Below are 24,354 nucleotides of genomic sequence, written 5' to 3' on the forward strand. Positions count from 1 at the left end.
GAATTGAGTTTATGTAATCACAGATTTCAATAAAAGAATGAAAGAATAAATAATTTGCCTTGAAACATTCAACCAGTAAAACATTTCCAGCATTAAATATTACATGTTTTCTTTATTATATTCTCTCTTATAAAAGTCACATTTTTTATGTGTTAAATATGATAAATGTCAATCTCTTGTGCCTGTGAATATTATGAGATGATATACTGTATGATACTTGCTAAAAATTGGACAATAAAATCATTACAAAGGGATTTGTTGTACATACTGTTCTCTTTTCATAACTAGAATTGAATACTGACAATATTATGAGTAAAAACACTTTTTTAACCAAACCTTATGAGGCTTAACAGTGAAGATTATCTTAATGAGATACAATTAAAAACTGACACAGGATCACATGCAGCAAAGTGTGAATCACTGTTCTCTTTTTCTCTTTACCTCTCTTTAAACTCTTTAGAGAGGAAGAATTGTGATTCAAAAACATGTGGTTTGGTCTGAATTCAGCATTACACTTAAATGCACATGCCAAATGCAAAGTCACAGCTTATAGTAAATGACAATTCAACATTAGTGGACAGAGCTGAAACGAGGGGCAAAATATCTGAACAATATTTAAGACCAGGAAAGGATTTGCCTTTTAACAAACTCAAGTGTCCTTGCAGTTTCCTCTTGGTATTGCAAGTTGAACACGTATTAGGTGATCAAAAGTACAGCAAGCCATGTGATGAAGCTTGGTTGGATGCCTTCACAGATGACATGACTTTCAATGCTGATCATCCAACGTCCAGTTGTGACTATGTCAAAAATGATAGTTAATGTCCCAAAACATTATCAAATATGGGTAACAGGGCTCTATCAATGTATTTCCTTTTTTCTCTATTACATGAAGCATCATAAGGTGTACAGCTGCAAATCATTACTTTACACAGTTTTTGATGGCAAAAACAACATTGATGAGAGAACTACATCCACAAGAGATCAGAATCAGAAACGTATTGCTAAATAGGTTTGCACATACAAAGAATTTCCCTCAATGTTGAGCTACATAACAATCAAAAATATATACAAAGTAATTAAATAATATAAAAAAGAAAGACATTTGCAATAAATATATTCTAAGTGAGAAGATCTGCCACCACTTTAAATCATAACCTGAAGAGAATGAAATAAAATGAACAAAACATTAATGTGTAAATGTTCAAACAGTAATTGCAGTGCAGGAATATCCGGGTTCAAACATGCAATGAGCAGGTTTCAGTCTTCACAAAGGAAAGGAAAGTCATTTCAGTATCACAAAGCCTGTAGCATTGTAATAATTGTGCACCAAAGTTCTGTCATTCATCTTCCTTCATCAGATGTGAATGAAGCTCTGCGTGTAAATTCAGGAGAGTGCAGGAAATGTCCAGTGAGTTTATTTCTCAAAGGCATCTTTAGTTACGTGTGCATGTGTGAGACAGGACACCTTGGACAGCAGACAAGCTCAATTATGACTCTTTCTATTATTAGTTTTTGATCCATGGAGGTTTTATACTTGTACTAGATTTTAAAATCTGGAAACAGCATCAAGTGGATAGACTGATGCACTGATTTGTGACAGCAGTGGGGGGGTCTAAACTAATCATTGAAATAACTCGTAAAATATCTGCGACACCCATGGTTAGATTACATTACATAATGTTTCCTGCGTAAATATTACTCACCACACTAAACCTGACCCTTCCTCAAGTTTCAAAAGATTTGGCGAACAAGCGCTTCCTGTTTTTATATCTTATTATTTCTCCTCTAGTTATCTTTTCCTCCTTTGTCCTCCCATTGTTCCTTGGTTTTTTGGTAATTTTCCCTGTTTGATTTTTTCCTTCTTTAACTGACTCCAATTTAGAGTCTATCTGTCATTTATTCATCAGATCTTTTTTTGTCTACAGTATAGAACCATAATGAGGAGCAGCCTGTGTGTCATTTTCACCTGTGCCACATGTGAGTACATAAACATTAACATTTTAACTGTATATATATATGTTTTCTTTCTGCTCTTCTTGCTTCTCTTCTCCTTCCCTTTGTAGAAAAAAGAGGGATTGGAGGAGGAGGCAGAGTATAAAGCCCAATGGACTCCCCTAAGACCAAGCCGCCATAGCACCGACACCGGGCCATGAAGGCTTTATGGTGAGTATACGGTGAGTATAATGGAAATTCCTGGGGCTGTGTGGTGTATGGGACACAGGATATTGCTTCTTTTTTTTTTTTTTTATAAAATAGATTTTCTCTTCTTCTTTTTTGCACTTCCTGAGGTCATGCGGTGTATGGGACACAGTATATTGCTATTAAAAGCCATGCCAAGGATGTCTTGGGGGACATGGGAGGCAGTGCTATATCATAGCTGGCCCTGGTCATTCCTCCCTTGGGGTAGCTGGGAAGGCACCGCTCTGACGTGGCTGATCCTGGTTATTCCTGAGGGAGACATCTGGGTTTCCCGGGGGACAGGGAAGCAGTGCATATCCTTCTTTGAGCCGGGAAGGCAGTGCTCTGTGGTGGCTGGTCCCAGTGGCTTCCGGGGTAGGGTTACCCGGGTTAAGCCTGGCAAGAAGGAGCAGTGAGACCAAGAACATCAGACCTGACTGGCCAAGCTAGGGCTACCTAGCAGGTGTTAACAACTGGTCTGTGGTGGTCAGGTGGTAAGTATGCTGCCCCTTCGGGTTCCGACTCTAGGAACAGTACACGGGGTGTGGTGGTCCAGTTTTTACTTACTTCAACACTAGTCCTATAACTTACCTAATACCCTTTATACTTAACATTTACTGTTCAGAAAAATACTTACTGTGTTTACCTTGATGCCTTGAACACTTTAATCTACCTTTAGATCCACCCTATTACTTACTTCAGAATAGATTCTAATACTCCTCGCTATTCAACACTTAATAACTACCATATACTTTAAAACCTACTAATGCTTAATTCACGACATATTCTAAATAATGCGTATGTGTGTTTACTTTTAATTAATCATTCCAGGTTTCTTTTGTATAACTTTTAGTTAGAACAAGAGAAGAGTCCGCACACTGTAGCTCCCAATGCAAGCAATTTAGTAGTGACGTTTAGAGCAAGCTGCTCTTCCTCAGACTAAAGACTGACTAAAGATTCTTTACTCCTCCTAATACTATAGAGGTTACTAATGTATTTCTGAGGTTTGACGTATTGCTGTGTGGATACAAAAGAGGTATTATATCAGTTTGTCTTATATAACTGTAAATATCTGTGCCACATATGTATTTCTATGTCAATATAGAAAGGTAAATATGATGATCGAGCTCTGACATTTCTAGTAACAAGGTGTTACAGCTCACTCTGGTCTCACAAAAACAGTCAAACCGCCCAGATATTGGAGGTCAGAGGACCGATTATATCAGACACACATTTTCAGTCACTAAATGTACAAGATTATTAATTCAATTTAAAGATTAAAAATCTACCCATGACTGAGCAAAGCTGGTATTTTGATATATTGCCTTGGTTGATTTTGATAACTATCCTGAACCACCATCTGTTTATGCACCCTGTTATCATCATCATCACCACATACTTTTAACACCTTCAACGTTGTGAAAAAAACAACAGACTGGGGTCACCATGTTGCCTCTGGAATGAGTTGGCTTATTTGCCAGAAACAGTACTGACAACAGAGCTCCTCTGTCTGCTATGTTTGTGTGCGGTGGTGAGTCAACATGCCAACGTTTACCTCTAGTCTGGTTTGGATCCTCTCCCTCCTTCCTTTTTACCACACAGCTGTTTTGTGTGTGTTTGCTATTTCAGTGGCTTTCATGGTTACCACACACACAGGCGGTCAGAGAGGTGAGCCCATCAGTATGTTAGTGGAAGAAGATGAATGGGACTGACACACCTCTGAGAAGTGGAAAAGACACATGAGGATTAGTGCTAGTGCCTGAGCGGAGGGTTTCAGTGGAAGTAGATGAAGATAACATTTAAGTCTCTGTAAGGGTCATAGGGTCTATTTCAAACGTTTTTTACTCAGTTCTCACAAATGTCTATACTAAGCCAATTGGCTTATTTCTTAAGAAATGGACCGAGATTGTTTAAAGTAACCATATATGGTCACCCAAAAAGGAAAATACCAGTACATTTGTTGTTTTTACATATAATATGTTCAGCTGCTAGACAGTTTATAGTCATATATAATTTACTGTTGTCTCCAGCAGTAAGCCACACAAAGATTTAATTCTGACCTCTTATTTCTGATATGACATAGATTAACAGCAACATAGAGAAATCAGGCCGAATCTTGTGTATTTTTGTTTTATTCCAACAGTTTGTCACAGTAAAGCTGAAAAATGAATACTGGTAGTAAAGATATTATGATACTACGATAGAACATGGCTTATATATTAACAAAAACCTTTAAAAATGAAAGTGGACAGTATAGAAAAACAAAGACAACTTAAAGGAAAAACCTCAATAAAAGAATGGAAAACCATATCAAAAGCAGATGCTTTCAATGCACCAGGGCTCACTAGATGGTTTGTTGAATATGAAAATATTGTGTTGAAATAAAAATGTATTTAATAATGATTAAATAAAGGTTGTTTAAATATGTGGGATAATATCCTATGGAGGAATGGTGTTCATCCCTCCAATAGAGTTACTTAGACTTGGCACTGAAGTTGTTCTGGAGGCTTGTGGTGGTCTGACTGCATACTTAGACATTTCCTGATGATTTTTCCTTTAATTTGCCACCCATCTGTATAGTATGACATTAATGTCAATATAAGGAAAACCTAGCTGGATTAACTGTACTGTAAATATCTTATTACTTTAAAAAGGGTCTAATTTACTTATGACAACCTGGTTTGTTGGCATATTGTTTCATTTACAAGTCATTTAAATGTTACTTTTACTTTTTCATTTACAAAATACTTTTGTCTTCAGAGAAACTGATTAAGAGTTGGACAAATGTAGTTAGTCAAATATTCAAAATGTATCACAAATTCAGGTTTTTAATAAGCCTTTTTGTCTATGTGCTATCCTGTTCAATTTGAGCTGAGGACTATTATTTTTATTAAAGAAGATGCCAATACAAAAATAACTGCAAGTGAGCAACTGCAATTCAGCTACACTGAACTGAAACAGATCCCACATGTCACAATTGCTGGTTAAACTGAAAAATGACTTGAAGCATTGAGACAGTAGTGAGAGGTGAACTATAGTGATAAGTAAAGTGCTGTGAGTCTGTCAGTTAAGATGACCCTCTGGATGAAGGTGTGTGATGGATGTATGTCCTGGTTCTGCCAGAACAAAGTGGACTACTGTGGATACTTTGTGTTAATTTTCTCAGCAAACAGTAAAATTCAGGGCGTTAGAAAGAGTGCCAGCTCCTGAAGCTGCTGTAGAAAACAATCTTAGGTTCAGGTGAATATGGTTGCTCTTTTCCAAAAAAAAAAAACCTGTTAAGACTTTCTGAAAAGCTTTGAGGGGTTTTAATGGGCTCAAATAAACAGATTTGATCTTTAACAACCAACCCATTTAACCAGGTAATTTTGTCATATTTGAATGCATCAAAAAGCACATTTAAATGAATGAATGAATACTGAGATGTGAACTCTCTCATCTTTACAATTGAAATACATTTTTCACATAGTTTGTTGTTTTCCTGGATGTTTTAGGGAGTAGAAACCCCTTGATGTAAATATGATGCAAGAGATTCCAGTTAACCTACATTTCCATAGTGTAAGTTTGCATGTTATTGCCATTTTCACTGCAGTGTCAACAACCAGTGGCCGACATCCTCTTCCTCTAGGTCAAACTGGTCTCTGTTTGATCTGTTTTAACTCGCCCACACAGTCTGACAAGAAATGAGGCGCAAAAGGGAAGTGCACGGCTACTGAATGACCTCTGCCTCTTTAAGGTGTCATTTTTCACCAGGACAGTTGACTTCTTCACCTGGGAGACGCTCTGAGAATTTCTCACCACTTTGTGTATGGGTTGCCTCCTTGTTGTATATTTTTTACTGCAGCGAGAGTCGTGAGACTGGTGTGACAGATGTTTGAGTCTATGATGCTCACATCCTTTTCTTACAAAAGAAAACATCTCCATTATATTATTCCAGATGGTGATGAGCCATTAACTGGATTATATGTTAGAATTTCATACTGTTTATATTTTGTGCTGACAACCTCCTTGCATGTTTAAATACAATAAATGTTATGTTTTTATTGATATCTGAGTGAAGTCTGCCACCTAATGTTAAAAAACCCTCAGTTATATATTTACACTTTCATCATTTTATGACACACCCTAATTGGAGCTAGAGCTAGTGTTGCTGTGCATGTGAAAATAAATCTCTTGAATCTTGAATCTTGTTTGATAGTTTACCCACCTTGTTATTTGTAGAATAGGTTGATCGTTTTTTTAAAGTCTTACATTTAAAAAAAAACATCTTAATTCTTTGTGAAAATAATAATAAAATATACTATAGTACTTTATTTATCTTATAGGATTTGTCTATCAAATATGCATTGCACTGTAGCAAGAAAAATAGGAAGAAGCCTTAAATGTTTGCACCAAAATAGGTATCTTCACACTTTACTCTAAGATTAAATAACATTAGGGGAAAAGTTTTTTTTTAATTAAAAAAACTAATAATAATTTAAATGTGTGTGTCACAATCTGGAAATATACAAAACACGTATAAAAAAACAATATAAAGCTACAAAAAGTTTTTACTTGATAAAAAAATGTTTATTAATATCATATTTATTTAAAGATAATGAAGCCCCCTATAAGCCCCTCCCACTGAAACGTGATTGGTCGCACTTTTCATCGACGTCACATCCGCGTCCATGATGGAGGAAGATAATACAGAAACACTTAAACATGCCAACGCTGAGTTTAAAAAACAGAATTTCAAAAAGGCAGAAGAGCTATACACAAAGTTTATCTCCTCCTGCGTACAGTCCAGGTATTATTTGTCTTTTTAGGAGAAGTTAGTCGCCTGGGACGGTGTTACAGTGAATTCTGTTACCCGTCAGATTCTGTGCCCAGGTTTTCGTTAACCGCTAGTTAAAGTTAATTGTATTTCTCTCTCTTCGGGGTCTCTTTACTGCGTTCACTGCTATTAATAAAGGATTGTAAATGTTGTCATATTTTCACAGGGTATGTGACGCAACTAAGTTGTCCACTGCTTATAACAACCGCGGACAGATAAGGTACCTCCGGGTGGACTTTGATGAAGCAGTAGAGGATTACACAAGAGCAGTACAGGCTGACAGCCAGTTTGAGATACCTTTCTACAACAGAGGACTCATCCACTATAGACTAGGTAAGGACAGGCATTTTTGACAACAGTAAAAGGTATAACATCTGCTGTATGTTATCAGTGCTCCTAACAGGACTGATAATAGAGCTTTCTCTTATTATAAGTGCCTAATTTATGATGTATTGCAATATCAATCTGTTCTTTTTGGTTCTTTATTAATGTATGTCTATAGATGTAACAGTTAAAATTATTGTTGTAAAGACAATTAGCACACAACATAACTTGTTGCTGCATTTGGGTGACAAATTAAAAGAAACACATGTTTGGAAAACACAACCAAAATAGATAGAAAGATAAATAGATACATACATACATACATACATACATACATACATACATACATACATACATACATACATACATACATAGATATTAGTCCTTTCAGTTCATCATGTGCCATACAGCACTCTCCAGACAAACAAACAACCACGGCACCAACCAAATAAAACAGACAACAGCACAAACAACAACAAAGCACTTCCATGGTGCTCTACATATTACAAGGTACAACATCCTCACACACAGAGGTTCAGTTTTTTTGTTTGTTTCACAGTTGGCATGAATGATCTGTGAGCCTCGTTGGTTCAGACACCCTATGCTATTTGCCTGACAGTAACAGCTTGTATATGCTAGAGAGGGGGTGTGATACATCTCTAATCATTGCCTGCCCTTTCCTCATCACTCAGCACTTACAAATCATCATCAAGCATTTTTACTGTTGTCAAGCAATCTTACTGGATATAGTGACTATCCTAAGTAGTTTGTGTTAATTATAATTAAAATCATTAATTATTAATTCATACTGTCATTTCCTTCACAATTTAATGTACATATCACACGTGGGATTCAGTTCTTAAATCAATGATCACATTCTTTGTTTTTTCCATTATCCACCTATAGTATGAACCAGACAGACACTCAGTTTGGTGTGTTCTTAGTGAAGACACTAGATGGAGCCATGCATACACTCATAAAAATGCTGACTGTTTAATTTCATGTTGCCCAGAAAATGGAAATGCTGAATCTCAACAAGCCAGTTTGGCAGCATATATCAAACATGAATTAATAACTATTGTGTTTTTTTTTTAAATTTATTATTATCTCTCAGGATTTTTCGAAGATGCCAAGAGTGACTTCCAGCAAGCATTAAAACTCAACCCAGATTTTGAAGATGCCAAAATGAGCCTTCAACAGACACTTCTCGACCAGCAGCATAAGATAAACAGGAGATACTGACATCTTCATAAACTACAGAGTACATATGTGTCCTGCAATCTGGTGGCTAAAGAAAAACAATATTTATAATTGTAATTCTCCTGTCATATAATAAGTCAAGATTTTAACTATTTAAATATCAACATGAGGAAAAACCTTAAAGCAAATACACAACTTCAAATAAGATGATAATTGTAAAACAACATGCACAGTTTGAAGACATGTAAGGCAGTGCACAGACATACCACTAGATCAAATGCAGCATCTTTATGGATTTCTGTTAAGCAGAACAGTGATAATTCCTTTTCTGCAGTGGCTCAAGATTCTTCTAGATGAAAAAAAATGTAATGGCCTCATAAATGAACATATTTCATTGTGTAAGTCTGTGAGTAGACAGTGCAGACTAATCAACCCAGGTAAAAACTATGAGTCTGGGTTTTACTGTCAGTAATAAATGTTAGTGGAAAACCTTGGGACGTTTGTGACCATAAACAAACCATAATCAATTGCAGGCACACAGGTAATAATGAGGAGTGTCTCAACTGCAAAATGAAAACATATTTTGTTCCACAAGGTGACCGATGTTTTTAAGAAGAAGTATTCATTGGTTATATGTCCTATATTCTGCTAGAATCCTGGAGTATTTCTTTTGAATAATTAAATGTACATGTGTTTGTAATCAATGAAGAATAAATTATTTCTACTATGCTGCTGATCAATGTGTATTTATTCTGCACAAACACACATTTTCCACTCCTCTCTAAAGAAGCAGGGCAGCCCAGTGCCACATATCAAGCACACCTTTTGCTTCTGAGGCGGGTGATCACTGATGCTCCTCACCTGTGCATTGTAATCAACTGATATATAAAACAGCTGGTAATGGCTGAGTAAAGCAGTCAGCCTGGCACTTCAGAGTTGGTTTCTTGGTAGGGCTTGTTGGGGTTTCAGTGCCAAACAGTGATAGTGGTTGGGTTCCTGTATTTTTTCTCTTTGGCTGTGTTCAGACTGCAATATGTGGCGGCTTGACAACATGTAAGTTCCTATTCTTGTCTTTTGTTTTAATTCCCCCTGTTGAAATCTCTTTAAACTGTATTTCTCTGTTAAAGTTTATTATGGAACTTGATGGCTGCAGTAATTGTCTTGGGTCAAGCAAGGCCAAATACGAAGCTCCGTTCGCAGTCAAGTAAGACTTAATCCATTACAAAAACTATTATACTTTAAGTCAGTTTACACTCTATTTCACTGGCCTTTTTATCATAACAGACAGCGCTTTAAAGTCAGACTGTGCAGGCAATCTAATGAGGCTGTCGTTGGACAAGGCTCTAGCAGTGGGGAACCAGCTTGAGGTGGAAGCCATCAGTGAGTATGAAATTTGCTGATCATGAGCTGACAGATTCATCGCTGGGATAAATGATCCTTATCATGTTTGCCTCATTCCTCCAGATGGTACCCAACACTTTGTGTTATCACCCAGCTTGGCTACTCAGTGTGGATACAGCATGGAGTCTGACCCGTGGGGTAACACCAGAATCTACACATCTCTGCTGGGCTGCTATGTGGACAACAGAGTATGTTTAGCTATAGTTATTGGAGGTTGCTGCTTTCATAGATTTTATTGCATTTTTCCAGTGATAATAGCACTTGGTATAGTTCACATTCCCCTGAAAAGTTATTAGTCAGTCTGATCTTAATGGCTACATTATCACTTTAGTTATTCAGGCAGAAAAGTTGCTAATATGTTTGCTTCCCTGATGCTAAAATTACTTCAAACCAAACCTGCAATCAGAGTACACACTGAACAGTTCACATTTTTGTAAACTTCCCATTTTGTCTAAGATGATAACTAGCTCTAGCACTCTTGAAGTTCTGAAAGTGTAAGGTATAACACCTCACACTTGCAGAATTTCTTCATTTGCCGAGTTAAATCATTTAGTCTATGAAAACCACGAAGGTGAGGTTCTTAACCCTTATCAGGGGCAATTCTAGGATCAGACCTTTAGGCGGGCGCAGCTCCTAAATGAGAATTTGACATGCAATGCCCTGTAAGTGTTCCAACCCCCCTTAAGTACATTTAAAGCTGTTCAAATAAAACCATTTGAACCTGTAGCATAATTGTTTGTCCCATCTCTAACAGACAGGCTCACAAAATAATTAAGGCTGTATCAAAACATTTTTAGGGGAAAAAATACAATCTTTATTTATTTTTAGGAGCGCTTGAGCACCCTTTTAAAAATGGTCTAAAATCACCACTGACCCTTACAATTCAGAGTGAAGTGTTCAAATATGTTTTGTCCTAAACCCAAAGTTCCTTCTTAAAACAGGCTTAAACAGTTTTGTACAGGAAGACTTCTTATAAACTATTCTTATAGTAGCACTTTGACATTCACTGCAAATGAGAAGTGCAGTGCAAATTAGATTTAGATTAACTGTCAATTGTAGCCATTTTCTCTGAAATGAATCAAAAGTAGCAACATTTCCTGCCTTCATGTTTTCATTTGTAGGAGGATACGACATTTAATGTTGGCTTGAGGCTCCGAATGTACAGCCAGAGTCCATCAGAGGTGGTCAGTCATGATGTGACGCAGACATGCAGTTACTCTCGGTGGGCCTCCAGGGAGATCGTTTGTGACAGAAACTACATGGAAGTAGGTCACTTCACTGATTTCTATCACTGTGTGGTCACTGAAGAGTGTGTATAAAAAGCCAAAATTTCTTTTTTTTTTTTTTTAAAGGTGTCAAACTACATGGCCACACCTGATGCTGGGACTAAGGGGCATACTCCAGATGTTAAAGATGATTCCAAGATGAATGGCCTCCCTGATGTATTTTGAATTTAAAAACCTTGTTGCATTTTACACCTTCATCTTACTAGGCAACATTTGGCATCACCTTTTTTAGTAAAGGGAAAATTGCAAACATTGACTTCAATTTTTTTTTTATATATATATATATATACAGGCCACTGACAAAGCACATGGTATCTGGAAAATGACGTTTTACACTCCAGAACCAGTGACGATGGTGCTGACAGAGGCTGAACAAGCTGGCTACGGAGCCATGACTACTTCCACCCGTATCGTTATGAGAAGCCCATACAATACAGCAGAGACTTATTCTGAGGATGTAAGCAACATGCCTGCCTTTCATTTTGTTTTTTTTCCTCCCTCCATAAATGACATTAAATACTACTTTTAGGTGGCTGGAGTCCCCATGGAGGTTTTCAAGGTAACCACTTACTACAAGGCACCACATGGTTTGACCATTGTGAACTTGGCAGCTGCATGTCCTACAGGTGAGTCTGAAACAACTTGTGGTTTTCATGTTGGCTCAACTGCACATAATAAAATGTGTTCATTACAGGTGGCGTCCTCTTCACTGAGGATATGATCTCTTGGCACGTACCTCGCCGTGTGACTCCACTGATCGATGGCAGTTTTAAAGTCCTGGAGATGCACATGGGCATCAATGGGCAGAGACTTGATAAATCTCAGATGAGTGCTCGGGGTTACACGCTATCTTCTACAGACTTTCACATTGTCATTGAGTTGCCAGTGGGCTCTCCAGATGGTTACTACAAGGTAGGGTAGTCTCTAGATTTGATATGCAAGACTCGGGTCACTGGTCCATTTACATGTTTTATTAAAATGCCATGAATAATTGCAGAGCCATGCCCCAGATTACCAGTACCACGTCACCTACACTGTGGAGCCCATGCTTGAGATGTTGTGGAGAGTGGATAAAAGCCAAGATGATACCCGATACAAGGTCTTGTTGCCCATCACCACCCCTCTGATGCCCCGTCCTCCCCAAGTCTCTGACTGTGAGTCAAAATTCCTGGTTAGAAAGTCAAAATTGAGGCTTGTGGGAAAAGTTTAATCTGCCACTTTCTGTTCCTCAGTTACCAGTGCAGAGGACAGGCTGTTCAGTGTTCACTTGGGGACTTTTCTGCATGACGTGGAGCTCAGGAACATCACCTTCTCCACTGGGGTCCTCACTGTTAAGGAGAGCATTTCCAAAGGCTTCACAGTCGAGGAGCACACCTTCCCAAATGGATCGAAGAGATTCTCTCTGCATGTGCCCTTTGATGCTGATGTTGTCCTGACTCATGTATGTAAAATGAGTTGCACATGCAAGAAGACACACCATACCAGCTTGTTAGTGACATAACTGGGCTGCTTTATTTACAGAATACAGAGCCCTTGGTTACAGCCTACACCCTCCCTCTAGTCTTTGGATTTATCATCCTGCCTGAAGAAATTCCATTTGCTGAAACAGTGGAATTGGAGGCCTCTCTGCAGGATGTTGGTAAGATCATCTGGATTTAGCTCTTTTGGAAAACCTCCTACTCAAGTCTCCTGTTTTCCAGAATGTGTTATTAATGCAGTTTATTTGCTTTCAGTACTTCCCACTCTCACTGGCTCTTGTGACAACAGTCACTTTTATATCAGTGTGAAATTTGGCAATCAAGGCAAAAATTTCCAGACCATGGTTGGAGTACGGGAGATAACTACAGACTTGGCTGAGCTCTACAATTTCCAAGAAAATGGCACACACTGCAGCCTTAAAGTGTCATATGTTGCAGAGGACACTGTATTTGAGGTAGCTTAATGTCAGAACTATAAAACTGACTTAATTACTTGACTTCTGCACTACATAACCCTGTCCCTGTTTTACAGTTGGTTACCTCAGATTCAGTCAGAGCCAGACTTGACTTGCTTCTGTGGGAGCCAAATAACAATTGGATGCTTGGTGATCTCTCTCTGGCCTGCAACTTTCCCTTGACGACAACTAGTAAGGACCCCCCCTCTTTTTCCCCCCTCCCACCCCCTTGGACATGAAACATCTCTGACAAACTGTTCTTCCCTCAGAGTGCCACCCCAATGGAACAGTGACCGCTCTGGCTGTTAAGGTGGAATCGGTGCCCAATCTCACGCCCAATTGGCTGACTCTAAAGGACAAGTCTTGCACACCCATTTTTAGCAATAGCCGTTTTGCTCACTTCATGTTCAATGTTGATTCCTGTGGGACCACTAGAACAGTAAGTTAAATGGCATACATTTAATTTCAGTTGCTCTTGTTATGCATTAATGCATTTCTTTTTGCTCTTAGTTCTTTGACAATTATGTGCTATATGAAAATGAGATTGGCCTCAATTACAACAACAAAGGAACATCTTACACATCACCAGTTGACCCAGAGTACAGGTAGGATGCAGTTGTCTCATGAACCACATCTTGATATTCGGAGTTTTTTTTAATGCATTTTGTGCTAAATCTACACTCTCCTGTAGGCAAACGATTTCCTGTTACTATATGGTCAGTGACACTCAGACTGTTGCGTTTGGCTATAAACCAAGAAGCACAGAACCTGCAGCAGAAATTGGGTCAGGACAACTTATGGTACAAATGAGGCTAGCACAGGGTAAGGCTCCCTTGTCTAAAATGGACTATTTTGTATCCTGGCAAACTCATTCCTGGGAGCATGGTTTTGTTTTTCTTGTCTCTAACATGACGACTTCTTCTCCAGATTCATCATATGAGCTCTTCTACCAAGCTGAAGATTATCCAGTAGTCAAATACCTGAAGCAGTCTCTGTATTTTGAGGTGGCACTGACACAGTCTACTGACCCTAACCTGGACCTCATCCTGGAGAACTGCTGGGCTACTCTTAATGAAGATAGGACATCTCTGCCCAGTTGGGACATCATTGTGGACAAGTAATGCACACAATATCTATTATTAATACTTCAATAGTAATAAGGGAATTGTCACGCTCATACTACAGTATCAAATTGAGACATCTTGCATTGTTAAATCCAGTTTTGTGAGCTTAAATGCACTGTAATACTAAGTTAACTTTTGGTTACTTGATTGTTTTTCTTAACCAGATGTGAGAACCATGATGACGGCTACATGACGATCTTCCATCATGTTGTGGCTGACGCGAGGGTCACCGTCCCATCCCACTTCAAACGCTTCTCTCTAAAGATGTTCACCTTTACCAAAGATGAAGAAGTTCTAAAAGATGAGGTAGAGCACTCTTGTACATCCATGAGTATTTACTGGCCACATAGAAAAGCTGCATCTAACCCTCCTTACTAAATCCTTCTGTTATCTCAGATTTATGTCCACTGTGATGCAGTGATATGTGACACAAACAGCAAAGCAGACAGTGCCTGTAGTGGCCAATGTGTGCATCCTACCAGCTTGAGTAACTCCAGATATCAAGGGACAAAAGGAGTAAAAAGGGGTAAGTATAGACTTTCAACCCTATATTGAACTCAGTTAGATTAAATGTTGACATGCATGTGACCTAATACTCTTCTTTCCAGAGAGAAGTGCAGACTCAGCCCACCAAAAGATCTCTTCTGGACCCATTCTTCTATTTAACTCCCAGTCAAGCCTCTAAATAAACAAGTTTCTTAAAGCCATTTTTTGCAGAGTTTTTTTTCTGTCAACCTTCTGTCCTGCGTGGCATAAGGTGAGTCTACTCTACACATAATCACTACAGAAGTGAGGTTCAGTGAAGAGTGGTTATTTTAGTGAGCTATTGCAGACTTGCCAGACGAACAATGGGGGGGGAAGCAAGCACTTACAGCTGCAAGAATATTTTAAAAATTGTTAGGATTATGTTGCCATGATATGGATGCTTAGTAGCAACACTGTACATTTTGCTCAAATGTTAAATTGAGTGAATGTGGCAATTACTGAAAGCCTTTGATCTACTGCACATTTCGTACGGTCAAATGCCCCATTGACATTTATCTGGAAAATTGGATTATAATTAATTGGGACTATATGGGCAACTTCACAACAAGACTAAAATGAGCAATGCACACCCATAGAACTTGCTGAAGTGAGGAAAATGCTAATGGGGACAACACTGACATTTGAACAAAAATGTGCCGTTTTGTCAGTCTAACTTGCACCAGTATGTTGGGCATGATTTAAAAGTAGACAAATGGATAAGACACTCTAAAAGTAGAACTGCAATCAAATGTGTAAGCTCTGTCCTACAATCTTAAGTAATCAGAAATAACACACTAAACAAGTTAGGTCAGATACATTTTTTTTTTTTAATCACAGCTGTATGAAGTTATTTACCCCAGCAGTGTATTTCTGAGATTTGCTGCTCTCAGAAAACACTTAAGTTTGCATCCACATGGGACACTAGTCGCCCCTGTCCACCGCTGTTTTCTAATGTACTCTATATTTAACTAAGTAGCTTAATGGAGGGTCTATCTTGCATATGGTCCAAATCCCACATAACTTTCAGTACTGAATAAATTATGCCTGAGTGATATAACATACATGCTGATGTGATTTCACTTATCAGAAAACCTCAGTACACATCTGCCTTCTAAATTTCTGCCCCTGTCCCAAAATGACAAGTGAATGGAAATTTGAGGCACTCACAGCTTTAATATTTTGAAAGATTTTCTAGAAACAATATTCTGGTTACTCTGAATAATTCTTAAATGTGTCTGAACAGTTTTCATCAGAACTGAATCAAATAAACTGATGACTAGGCTTGTGGATTATACAATAACTGTTTGTGGAAAGACAAGTATGGGAAACATGCCAGATGTCATTTTGTCTAAAGAAATTAAATTTATATGCATAGAGGCTGGGGTAACAGTAATCATTTATTTTAGTCATGAGAAGCAAAGTTTTAAATCACTAAATTCCTTTTTCACATTGCAAAATAGCTTTTCCCCATTTTGGCCACTCACCTTTTTATATAAGATCAAATCAGTCATTTTGCTTGTAAAAACAAAACTCCAAGATCACTTCATTTAGCAACTCACTTCAACACACTGGATAAAATAGAAATAAAAGCTAAATAAGACAGACAGAATAAATATAATGTAAAGTGCAAGTTAGCCACAGTTTCAACAGTTCAATTGGACACAAGGCAGTTTAGTAGCCAGACAGCTTGTGGCAGGAAGCTGTTCAGCAGCCTGCTGGTGGAGCACTTTATGCTGCGGTATCTTTTCTGAGAGGGCAGCAGCTGGAAGAGGGCGTTTTGAGGATGGAAAGAGTCTCACGATGTTCAGAGCCCTGTTCCTACAGCACTTCAGGAATATCTCCCATACTGAGAGGAGTGAGGCTCCAATCACCCTCTCTGCAGATCTTACCACCCTCTGCAGGGCTTGTCCGACTCACTGCAACCTGCAAACCATGTGGGGATGCCATAGGTCAGCACATTCTCTACAGCACCTCTGTAAAATGTGGTGAGGATTTTGGTAGTGAGTGAGGCCTGTTTGAGTTTCCTCAAGAAATAGTCTCTTTTTACCAGTCAACTGGTGTTGTCAGACCAAGAAAGGTCATTGGTAATCTGGACTGCCAGAAACTTGATGTTTTCCACTGCCTGTTTGCTGATGCAGAGAGGTGTATGCTCAGGTTGTGACCTTCTAAAGTAATTATTTCCTTGGTTTTGTCCACATTTAGCATCAAGTTGTCGTTGCACCAGCATTCCAACAGCTTAACCTTTTTTACTGATGACACCCACAACTGTCGTGTCATCGGCAAACTTCATCAGATTTTCTTTGTGCCTGGGCACACAGTCGTGTCAATAGTGTGAACAACAGGACTAAGCACTTCAGTTCACGATCCAACAATATCATAGCTCTTTTCATTTATTATACAAACATTTACTACTCATGTGTAAATATGGGCAGATCTTTAGGTTCTGGTGATAACTTAACTTCATTTGTGACAGTCATATTTCCACAAGACCTCTGATTAAACATTTTGGTGTAAGTTAGTGTTTTAAATTGTAGCTCCATTATGTACAATGCTTGAGGCTCCTTTCAATGACACTCCAGCAGCTGATCAGTATTGGGGAGATCAGGGGCAATGGTAATAATGGATCCTGAACTGTTATTTTTATCCTGGCTAGAAATAACAGCCAACTTTTGACAAAGATAAATGTTAAACAGAATGGTAATCAAACCTAGACAATTTAGATAGATCCTTTGTCATTGTCACCAGTACAACGAATTTCAAGCATGGAAACTATGACGAGATGTATCCAACTTTGTCAAGCATTGAGGTATCACAGTACATACAAAATGATTTTTATGGTTCTGGATCATTGGTGGAATTAAACTGTTCTTAACTGGCCCCGGTCTCCACAAAGTCGTGGTTTAATAGGTCATTAACATTTGGAACCTTTTCTGTACCATAATTTCCCCCCAGTCACAAGTGAGAAATTGTTAGGGGTTAAACAACTCTTGTTCAACTTCACTTAAGTTTGGAACTTTAAACTCAAACGCAATAAATTCAGTGTCACTTTTACATTGAGGTTTCATTATGTAAAGGCATGTTTATGCAAGAGCCTGAAAACAGTAAAAAGATCAGTGACAGTGAAGTCACTGCTGACAATTTTTTTTATTATTGCATGAGAACAGAGGTGTCAGTTTCAATCACAATAGTTAGAGACACAAAACCTTAGAAGAAAATGTTTAAGTCTCTCCCCCTCCCCCCCCCAAGAGTGTATACTGGTGAAGGCATAATTAACCAGTGAAGTCACACACACACACATATTTCCAAGAAAACTGCAATAAATTATTTTAAAAGTCACTTTATTGGTATTGTTAGGTAATAAAGATAGGTCCTGTTGATACATGTTTGAAACTCTGATCTGAAACAGCACGCCTTTGACCTGTGGAAGAAAAGAAAAAAAAGTGAAATTTGAAGACAGGTTTTCCCAATCATTATTTTCATTAAGTTTTACTTTATTAAAAAACACTGAAGGTTTCCATCATGTTCAAACTGACAATTAAAAATCTAAAGTGTATTTTAAAATGTCCCTGCATGGACTCCATACTGTACCTTTTATCCTATTTTTTGCATTGGAACACTGGCCATTACAAATTCCACCCAGTGGATTTGTGGCATCACAGACCACTACATCACAGTGGACAAAGAGCTACAAAACATGAACAGAGATTTGTGACCATCTTATCGATATTTAAAATGATTAATGCAAGTAAATCTCTTCTCTGAAATCACCTGGCTACTCAAGTTTTCCTGGTCTTCAGCAAAGGCAAACATCTGGACCTCAAAGCGCTTGAAGTGAGATGGGTATTGTACTCTGGCATCTGACCAGACAGGATGGAAGACCACCTGGTATGGATCCACTGGGTTAACACAGCTGTAACAAAAACAGGACAGTTTCAAATTTAACTTATTGGTGTTTTTTTTTAATTTAGGAAGAGACGTCAAAGTCTGCAAAAGGATCTTCATTTTATCCAACAAGTTACCCATTAATGATGAGATTCCATCTGGGTTGAGATGTCCTGTCTTTATTCAGTGTTGCCCAGCAGTTCTGCAGCTCTAGTGAGACTTTAGGGTTTGTAGACCGCATCAGCTCCACCTCAAAATGCAGTGGCTGTTGGAGGTACTTCACTATAGGAACTTCGACAGCATCGTGAAATGCGCTGTAAGAGTCGTCTACAAGGAAAGAGATTATGCCTTTACCAGGACAGAATTCAGACAGAAGAAGGTTTATGAAGACTGTACACACAAGTTTTTTTTGTCTAATCCACAAAGCACAGGATCCTCATCCCGCTTGCCAACTTGGTCATTACGATGATTAAGTTTAAAGATGCTCCAAATGAACTTGATGTCAGAAGTCCAATACTTGAACATATTTATTTCAGTTTACGTGTTTTTCTGACTTTATTGGACACCTTACCAATTTAGAAACTTGTGCAACTCTTTAAAAACCCTTACTACTGCTCCTTCTATCCCCAAGTCACCCCACAAAGACTCATGTTAATGAAATTCTGATTCAAGTTTATATGGTATGTTGACAATTCCTAGTATTTTTCCCCACTTATAGGCTTTGTGGTGATTTTATGACTTTTTTTTAAAGTTAGGTGGAGAAAAAAAAAAAACCCTCAAGCTTTCCTTACCCAAAGCAAGTCTCATTGCAACTTGCAGCTCGCCTTTTGCATTTTCAGCATATGGTTCGCTCCTGCGAGGTCTGGTGTGGAAGGATACAGCATGGGTTGTGTTGATGTCATAGTAGCAAGCAACCTTTAACCTACGAGAAAAAAGAAACCAAGACAAGACTTAAGGTGGTCAGTTGTGACAAAATTGATTTGACAGTAGAATCCCTTTCAGAGAGATTGTTTACCTTTGGCAAGTGTTTTTGTCCTTACACTTTAAATTAGTCTAAAGTACTTGGTTCCTGAATATAAATTAAGTTACAATTTTCACTTAACTGCTGTTTTGAAATACACAAGTGTGCCTTTCTGTAACTCACTCATATTCAGGCTCCTCTGTCTTCATCCTACTTGCTTCAAATTCATCTGGCAGGGAGATTTCATTTTCATATATCATCATACTGGGCAAAAACTATGAAAAAGGGAAGGGGGGAAAACAACTTACTTTCTCAGGTCAGTATCACCAACCTACTTTTAAGAAAAGTCAGTGTGCTACCTTTCTGGTTGTCCCGCAGGATCTGCCAGTGAACACAAAATAAGCGTAGCGGTCATCGCTGTAGGAAGGACCACAGGTGGGATCTCTGAGTGTAAGCCGACTGGGATTCAGACTGGCAACCGATTCCAGTTTGACAGCCAGAGCCGTCATGGTCCCATTAGGGAAACACTCTGAAACAAGATGCACACATCAGTATGTGCTCAGGGTTTTGTCTGACCAAAAACCCTTAAATTATTACTCAAAACCAACCAGTCAGTGGTGAGAGGAAATTGCAAGCCATTGAGAATTGTTTGAGCCTTTTGTTGGTTTCTGGATTCCTCAGAACTACATCGAGTCTGGTTCTGATGACTGATGCCTCAACAGCCTGGAAAGTTTTAATGCAAATTTGTCAGAAACAAAGAGCACAAGAATCACAGTCAGTAAAAGCATTCTGATCACACCTCAAACACAACATCGGGAGCTGTAAATGGCACTGCAAAACTGAAGTGGGTCCCGTTCTCCATGAAGCCGTACTGCTGAGCCAAACCTGAAGTCATCTGTTGTTTTCCCACTGTAGTCTGGAAGTTGAAACCTTGTGTCCCATATTGCACGAGGACATAGAAATTTGCCTGATCACAGTAACCAGAGACTTGAGGAGGAACTGCAGATGGGAAGAGGTTTTTAAAAAAAAACTGATTAAAATGTTTAGTTTAGTTCTAGTGAAGTATCAATATGACGACACTTAATACTTCTATGCACTTAAAATTGCAGTAAACTATTCACTTTGGCCTTTATGTGCTTGTTACATTAGCAACATTGAGATGGATGAATCTTCCTGTGCCCATTTTAGTAAGAATACATTTGAATCCTGTCAAAGAGTACAGACCTATGTCCACTAATTCAGCTTCCAGATAAGTAGTGAGAGAAAATGGAGCAAACTCTGGCAGGACCAGCAAGCCAAAGGTCAGGTGAAGAGAGTAGGCCGTAATCCCCCCTCGTCTCTGTTGGGAAATACAGAGTGAGATTAGCGGCAAAAAAACACCCCACACAATATCCATTTCCCAAGTTGAGCTTACCATTGGTAGGACGACACGGTCTGTGAAGGGCACTTGGAGTGTGATGACCTTAAAGCTGCTGTTATGGGACTTGTGCTCCTGGACATTAAAGCCTCTGACATTGCAGTCACCCACGGACAAAACCTCACTGGGGAAGGTGATGTTCACTAGTGTAACATCAGAGGCATAAGGCCCAATCTTCACTTTAAATATCTGCTCCTCGGGCAAAGTGTCTGTAGTGCAAAAATAAAATAAAAAGTTAGTGAATGAGGGCAGCTTGCAGCGCATTTAAGAATCACAAGTTTGAAATTAAGACTCACTGTCAACAACTTGTGGAGGTTGAGGCAGTAACGGCGTTGTGATGGGAAAGAGAACTTTGTATCTTGTGTCCTCGTGATTTGTGTCTTCAGTCCAGAGTAATTCGAGCATTGGCTCGATCGTGTAAGAGGTGAAGTACTGATCATCCTGAACATGACTCTGCAAAAGCAAGTATATGTATAATAAATAGAGTCTGAACCTGAATCATGTGTTACACCTTGTATATTCTTCCTCCTGGCCAGGAAGTTGTCAGAATCAAATGTGTTTAGTAAAAGACAGATTGTGTGATTTGGTAGGAGGTGGTAAGTCATTTTCTCTTTTACTGAACATACTGTGAAGATTTGTCTTTAAAAAAAAAAAAAAATTTAAACTCTGTGCCACTCACCTTAGAGTAACCACCGACTGCCCCAATTGGAATTTCAACGATGATGTGCACGTCATTAACTGTCACGGCATATTGTCTGGCAGCCATCTCCACAGCATCAAGTCTCTGGCCATCAATGCCCATGTGCACCTCTAACAGTTTAAACTGGCTGGAGGAAATCAGTGGGTCAATGTGCTGGGGCAGATACCAGGTGATTGTGTTTGGAGTCAAGGCAACACTACCTGTACAACGATAGCACACACAGCAATTAGTAATGACCCAACAGGGATTGATTTTTGAATCTACAGTCAGGGCAGTAACATGATTTTAGAAAGACCAAGTCTTAGGTCAAAATCCCCCACTCCCTCATTTCAGTTAAAAGGAAAAATTATCTCCTTGCTGAGAGTTAGAAGATTAATACCACTACCACTGGAAAAGCTAGCCTGAATACCCAAACATAAGAATCTCCCTACCAGGACCTCTAAAACTCACTATCATGAGGTTTTTTTTTTTTGGTTTTTTTTTTAAAGAAGGAGGGGGCTAAGAGTGACAAATTGTGAGTTTATACAGGTTTGTGTGCCAGACCGTTTCTTGGCTGAAGCACAGGCAGGATAGCTGTTTCAAGTCTTTGTGCCAAACTAAACTGAACAGGTGCTGACAGTAGCATCATATTTACTGTACAGACAAGAGTGTAGAAGTCTTATCCAACTCTTTGCAGGACAGTAATAAGTGCATTTCCTAAAATCTTTTGTTCTTCCATTATGGTATACAAATTTGTTCTGTTTCCTTAATGTAAGCATATTACACCTAAAAAATACTACAATAAGCCTAGAAAGTGTCCATTGTATGAAAGTGTAATTGAACTGTTGCTTAAACAGCTTTCCAAATGTTCATCTTACCCTCCAGTACTGGGCAAGAAGCTGCTATGTCGATTTGGGTTGCGAGCCATTTCTTGTCAAAGATTGTTGAAGTTGTCAAAACAGTCATCGGCACTCCTGCTACCTGTAGTGGAGTTCACAGAACATTAAGCATAAATGCTTTTTATTTAGTCCAGTTTATGCTTTAATGGCAGAATATTAATGAATACACAAAAAATATAAGTTTCCAAGGATGTAAGTAATGCAAAAGGTGGATGTAAATAAAAGTCTACCAATGTGTTAAACTGTGCCAACTGGATTTGAGACAAAATAATCAGTTTAAAGGCAGTCCAATGTCATCATTTGATCCAAATCTAATGGTTTACTGGCTCCAAGTGTAAGCAAGTAGTGAGTTATCTAAGGGGATGCAAGTAATTTAACCTGCCTGAGGGGTAAAGACATCAAATCAGGCTCACCATTTGGAGTGGACAGTGGACTCACCATTTGAGTATATGTTTCAGGTGTGATCTTTGGACTTCGCAGAACGAGCCTGGAGGGAGTGTTTCCTATTCTGTAACCTTGTCTCTGGGCCTCCGAAACCGTCATCATCCTCTCCTCAGGAGTGAAGAACACAAGTGTTGTGATTCTGAATCCTGTATCCATTGGCTGTTTCTGCAACATCATTCAATATTACACACTCAAGATGATGTTTCCAGATCATTAAAAATTAATGCCAAAATGTACCGATTATCTCATCTAACCTCAGCAGCTCGTCGAGGATCACCAAACTTTGAATTAGCCCCATTGACAGGATATTCAGGCAGGGCATAATCATCTGGAGCAGCCCTTTTCACAGACACCTAGAAATGAGGTCACTCCATAAGTGATGATCTCTCCCTTTCCCCTCTGCAGTATCAACAAATGTGCCAGTCTTGATACTCATAAGGACAGAAAGCCACTTCTCATATAGATTCAGACATGACCACCTGAGAGAGTCATGCTGCATTCACTTGCCTCCATATAGTTACGGTCACAGATAATTTCCCTGGAGGCCCAGGCAGCGTACTGGCAGGTTTCAGACACCTGGTAGAGCTCGTCTTCACCCATCCGGTTCCCATACAGTCGAAGATTTAAGGTTGTTGTGAATGCTTTATCTTCCTACACACAGACAGAAATGAAACCTGAAATGATTACCACATTACATTGAGACATTTGGTGCTGCTCAACAAATTATATTTCCAGGGCTGTTACCAGATTTTGAGCAAAACTATTTAGAAGGGAGACATAAATCATGGCGTTCCCCAGCTTATCTGTCTTCATGCTGAAGCCATGCTGAGACGCCAAACTTGGTGTAAGAGGGATGGCAGAGTTATCTAAAGAAAAAGGAGGAGCATTAGAGGAAACAAGTAAATAAATAAAACAAAAGATTGAATTCAGAAAAGTGAACTTACTGAAAACAACAGCAACTTCCAGAAGATTCCCCCCAAGTGGGCCAACATCTACACGCATGATATTCCCCAGACATTTTGAGCTGATATCTGGGATTAAAGATTCACATTGGTGAGCAAACAGTACAATGTGTTTAAGGAAGACTGCAAGAATTTTTAAAAATAAAAACTTACTTATAGCAGGCTTCTTTTGAGCCTCTATGTTTATAACTGCTAGCAGGAGAATAAGCCACCTGAAAGAGATTGAATCATTAAAATAAGAGCGGAAGAAATCTGAAAATCTGTGAACAAGGGGAAATGAGTAAAGCCAAAACTACAAACCCCAATCCAAACAAAGGACTCAT

At 38.8% G+C, this 24,354-nt stretch overlaps 3 protein-coding genes across 3 annotated transcripts; 2 read left to right on the forward strand and 1 right to left on the reverse strand.

Annotated features, from left to right (window-relative positions):
- Positions 1 to 6,823: 6,823 nt before the first annotated feature.
- Positions 6,824 to 9,247, forward strand: ttc32 (tetratricopeptide repeat domain 32). The gene is made up of 3 exons (XM_062436791.1): positions 6,824 to 6,967; positions 7,161 to 7,327; positions 8,433 to 9,247. Exons 1-3 carry the CDS (start codon positions 6,849 to 6,851, stop codon positions 8,558 to 8,560), a joined length of 414 nt encoding a protein of 137 aa, XP_062292775.1. The 5' UTR covers positions 6,824 to 6,848; the 3' UTR covers positions 8,561 to 9,247.
- Positions 9,248 to 9,551: 304 nt separating this feature from the next.
- Positions 9,552 to 14,947, forward strand: zpax1 (zona pellucida protein AX 1). The gene is made up of 21 exons (XM_062436792.1): positions 9,552 to 9,571; positions 9,646 to 9,722; positions 9,803 to 9,898; positions 9,983 to 10,107; positions 11,041 to 11,184; positions 11,272 to 11,361; positions 11,498 to 11,662; positions 11,735 to 11,831; positions 11,900 to 12,117; positions 12,203 to 12,359; positions 12,438 to 12,646; positions 12,727 to 12,844; positions 12,939 to 13,138; positions 13,216 to 13,330; positions 13,408 to 13,577; positions 13,649 to 13,743; positions 13,830 to 13,960; positions 14,066 to 14,255; positions 14,427 to 14,568; positions 14,659 to 14,788; positions 14,871 to 14,947. The coding sequence occupies exons 1-21, from the start codon at positions 9,552 to 9,554 to the stop codon at positions 14,945 to 14,947; spliced, it is 2,766 nt and encodes a 921-aa protein (XP_062292776.1).
- A 3,190-nt stretch (positions 14,948 to 18,137) lies between these two features.
- Positions 18,138 to 24,354, reverse strand: LOC133997375 (uncharacterized). The gene is made up of 21 exons (XM_062436951.1): positions 24,332 to 24,354; positions 24,185 to 24,243; positions 24,014 to 24,100; positions 23,814 to 23,935; positions 23,577 to 23,720; positions 23,324 to 23,422; positions 23,064 to 23,234; positions 22,605 to 22,707; positions 21,727 to 21,947; positions 21,344 to 21,500; positions 21,045 to 21,256; positions 20,855 to 20,969; positions 20,430 to 20,629; positions 20,239 to 20,353; positions 19,990 to 20,159; positions 19,814 to 19,905; positions 19,461 to 19,591; positions 18,807 to 18,996; positions 18,556 to 18,697; positions 18,376 to 18,472; positions 18,138 to 18,205 (listed from the first exon to the last, which is right to left on the reverse strand). The coding sequence occupies exons 1-21, from the start codon at positions 24,352 to 24,354 to the stop codon at positions 18,138 to 18,140; spliced, it is 2,718 nt and encodes a 905-aa protein (XP_062292935.1).

The sequence above is a fragment of the Scomber scombrus genome, chromosome 17, assembly GCF_963691925.1.
Source record: "Scomber scombrus chromosome 17, fScoSco1.1, whole genome shotgun sequence".
Classification (NCBI taxonomy): Eukaryota; Metazoa; Chordata; class Actinopteri; order Scombriformes; family Scombridae; genus Scomber; species Scomber scombrus.

Excerpts from the sequence above, each read along its gene's own strand:
- LOC133997375 (XM_062436951.1), bottom strand. The coding sequence starts at position 24,354 with ATGAGTCCTTTGTTTGGATTGGG. Across the intron at positions 24,244-24,331 it reads AGTCCTTTGTTTGGATTGGG|GTGGCTTATTCTCCTGCTAG; the intron begins GTTTGTAGTTTT and ends AATCTCTTTCAG. Across the intron at positions 21,257-21,343 it reads ACCTCCACAAGTTGTTGACA|ACACTTTGCCCGAGGAGCAG; the intron begins GTGAGTCTTAAT and ends TTTGCACTACAG.
- ttc32 (XM_062436791.1), top strand. The coding sequence starts at position 6,849 with ATGATGGAGGAAGATAATACAGAAACACTTAAACATGCCAACGCTGAG. Across the intron at positions 6,968-7,160 it reads TCCTCCTGCGTACAGTCCAG|GGTATGTGACGCAACTAAGT; the intron begins GTATTATTTGTC and ends ATATTTTCACAG. Across the intron at positions 7,328-8,432 it reads ACTCATCCACTATAGACTAG|GATTTTTCGAAGATGCCAAG; the intron begins GTAAGGACAGGC and ends ATTATCTCTCAG.
- zpax1 (XM_062436792.1), top strand. The coding sequence starts at position 9,552 with ATGTGGCGGCTTGACAACAT. Across the intron at positions 9,899-9,982 it reads GCTTGAGGTGGAAGCCATCA|ATGGTACCCAACACTTTGTG; the intron begins GTGAGTATGAAA and ends TCATTCCTCCAG. Across the intron at positions 14,789-14,870 it reads GACAAAAGGAGTAAAAAGGG|AGAGAAGTGCAGACTCAGCC; the intron begins GTAAGTATAGAC and ends TCTTCTTTCCAG.